This window comes from Helobdella robusta (assembly GCF_000326865.2).
Source record: "Helobdella robusta unplaced genomic scaffold HELROscaffold_4, whole genome shotgun sequence".
Taxonomy (NCBI): Eukaryota; Metazoa; Annelida; class Clitellata; order Rhynchobdellida; family Glossiphoniidae; genus Helobdella; species Helobdella robusta.
This window is the reverse complement of record NW_008704902.1, coordinates 7,557,990-7,561,092: the sequence shown is the minus strand read 5'-3', so window position 1 is coordinate 7,561,092 and position 3,103 is coordinate 7,557,990. Positions and strand designations below refer to the sequence as shown.

General features: G+C 31.0%; 1 protein-coding gene across 1 annotated transcript; it reads right to left on the bottom strand.

The window, feature by feature from the left end:
• Nucleotides 1–891: 891 nt before the first annotated feature.
• HELRODRAFT_162874 (hypothetical protein) lies at nucleotides 892–2,854 on the bottom strand (the record flags this gene model as incomplete). Its single annotated transcript, XM_009024952.1, has 3 exons — nucleotides 892–1,068; nucleotides 2,509–2,661; nucleotides 2,726–2,854. The coding sequence occupies 3 exons, from the start codon at nucleotides 2,852–2,854 to the stop codon at nucleotides 892–894; spliced, it is 459 nt and encodes a 152-aa protein (XP_009023200.1).
• Between the last annotated feature and the right edge of the window lie 249 nt (nucleotides 2,855–3,103).

The following is a 3,103-nucleotide window of genomic DNA, read 5'->3' as shown; positions in this document are numbered from 1 at the left end:
TGGCCAATGACAACCAAACTGGAACAACAACTTTACAGAACCGATATAAAATTGCTCCGATGGATGCAACGAATTAGCCTGAAGGACCATATCAAATCTACCAAAATCCTGCGTCGTGATGGTTTAGATGATATAAAGGACGAATGCCGGCAACACCGTCTGCGGTGGTTTGGTCATGTCAAACGAAGTGGAAACTGTGCCATAACTTCTCTTACAGATGTTGAAGTACCCGGCACCCGTCCCAAATGCCGTCCCAATATGTTCTGGTCTCAAACAATCGAGCAAGACATGAAAGCTCTAAATTTAAATGAAATGGATACAACTGATCGTCTAATTTGGCGCAAAAAATTGATGGCAAGAAAAACAACGCCCTACCTCGGAAGAACTGGGTCTTTGAACGCTAAACCATGATTGATTGATTGATTGATATAACCAGTCAGACAAACCCATACAAAACCTGTGTAATTCAAAAGACAAAAGACCACCAACAAAACGAGCTGGTCACAAAGAGTACCTACCCCTACCCTTTATAAAAGTAAATACAACACTATTTAACAATAACAAACTATAATAATTATTGCTACAATGAACTTTTAATCAAAAATAAGCTTAATTAAAAATATAGAATTTAAGATGACGACGACAAAAAGCATTAAAAACTTTAAAGTAAGAAGCTCATATGATAAAGAGTTCCATGCAGAATGTGTAGAACGAAAAAACTTTTATCTTCAAAAGACATTCTAGTTCTCTGTATTAATAACGTCAGTGAAAAACCTAAGAGACAGCTAATATGTTAGCTCATCCAAGCTACAAACAGATTCATAATAGACAGGACAAAAACCGTTAACAAATTGAAAAGATAACTCAGCAATTTAAAATTTAATTTGTTGCTTAACGGAAATGCATATTAGCACCAATATTTAAAAAAATTTTAAGCTTACGTACATAACAATTAGAATATTTAGATTTAAGAGAATTGTTCGGGCTATCAGTTGCCACAACTTCCAGTGTCAATTTTGGGTTTTTAACAGCATCAAACTGACCATCTCTTGCCACCGTTATAGTGCCCTTCAAAAAAAAAACAGTAAAGCTTAGTAATTTAAAATGAGCATTATTTGCTTTGGCATGATGCTAGTTATATTTTCATTAGCGATTTTGAAACATTATTATTAGTTGAAAACAAATACAACATTTATAAAATTTAGCAATCAAAAAGGTCTTTAAATTATTTAGTTATTTATTAAAGTTAAAGATAATTTAAACTGAGTCAACCATAATTTCAGAAAGATGCAAGAAAGTACAAAAAAAGCGTATTCAGAATGTAACACTTGGATTTTATTTAAAAAAAACTGCTTCTATTTTAAAATAATTTTTTAACATTGTTTATATCAAGATAAAAAATTTTAATTTCATTGTCTTGGTCAATATAAACTAAATAGCAAGAAATTATAAATTCGTCTTGCTTTCAATTTATTGCTGTGATAATATGTAGTTTGTTTAACACCTATCATTGGTAGGATAATCAATAACTATAAGGCGTTTGCATTCAAAATTGTAAAAATGTGCGTCGCCTGAAAGACCACCACGTCGGTTGCGTGCTTCGTCGTCGCTTGTTCAGACGTGAAAAATGATTGAGATGTTAATCAGCCGTTCAACAAAAATGGAAAAATTTTTTAAGAGAAACAATTTTACTTCACTCATTATTTCATTAAAATATATTTGGGGTAATACTGACCCTAACATATAACCGACTAAGTAAAAAGGTGTTCGCAGATTCATTCATCTTTTGAAGATGATTTTGCAGTGTTTGTAGAGTAAAAATTTTGGCTATTAATCCTTTACTCTCAACTTCTAATAAAACATGCACGTGTACAACGTTTGCAAACAGTTTTATTATTGTATTGTTATAATAATAATAACAATAAATTTCACTTATAAAGCACCAATGTAAGCGACATTTCAGCAAATGCGATTGCAAATATTTTAAATTTGTGACCTTGCTCGAAATGCACTTTACAAATGCCAAAAATCCTTTTTTTATAATGTTATAAAATTATTTCAAAACTAGATGACACATAATTAAGATTCTTCAAAAAAATATTCTCTGTAGAGGCTCGAACAATGAGCACGAACACCTAGGGCCAAAACTTTTACAATTACTTTTTGGTGTATCATTAAAACGTGGACATGAAATAAGGAGAACTTAGTAAAATTTTATTGGAAAATTTTTATTTAACTATAAGGTAATGTGTTTTTTGGAAGTTATATCGCCAAAATATAAAATATCTTGAAGTTGGGAGCCGGGGTCAGGATTAGGACAATTTCAAAGAAACACGCAAAATTAAATTATTCATTGAAATTTATAATGTTTAGTTGACATGGATGGATACTGAAATCAATCAAAATCGAACGTAATATTCTCGTGAATTAATTATCCAAACAATATTTCATTATGTAATTAAATTTGATAAAAAATCAACTATTAAAATAAAAAAATTGAATTCTTACGTCGTCAGGGTTTATCAAAAAATTTTTATCTGATGACGATTCAAGTCTATATTTAATTTTTCCAAAGTCACCTTGGTCGTTATCTGTTGCTGTGACTTGAATAACCATGGAACCAACAGGGGCATCTTCGCTTACGAGGGCAGTGTAAGTTTGCTTTAATAATATTTTTATTTTATATTCCAATTTTGTTATGAAACGCGCAAGTTTAAAAACAAACATTAGAAAAGACGGGAGAGTACATGTTGATGGGATCGACTATAACATTGATTGTGGCGGTAGATGTCAGTGGTGGCAATCCATTGTCAGTAGCCACAAGACGGAGTGTTAGTGTTCCAGAAGGTTCCATTATTGGTCTCGTTTGTTTTACAATACCTGGATGCAATAAATTTAAATTTTATTTTTGCCGTCATATAAGTTATTTAATTGGAATAAAAATTCCCGTGAAAATTGGATGGAAATTATTACATGCTTTCCCAAGATTAATCTTTTAAAAAAAATTTTCATCTAATCGTTAATTTATTGCACATGATCATTTAGTGTCAGTTTCAATGTCAGAATAAACACAATACATTGTTATTATTAATTTTAAAAAGTT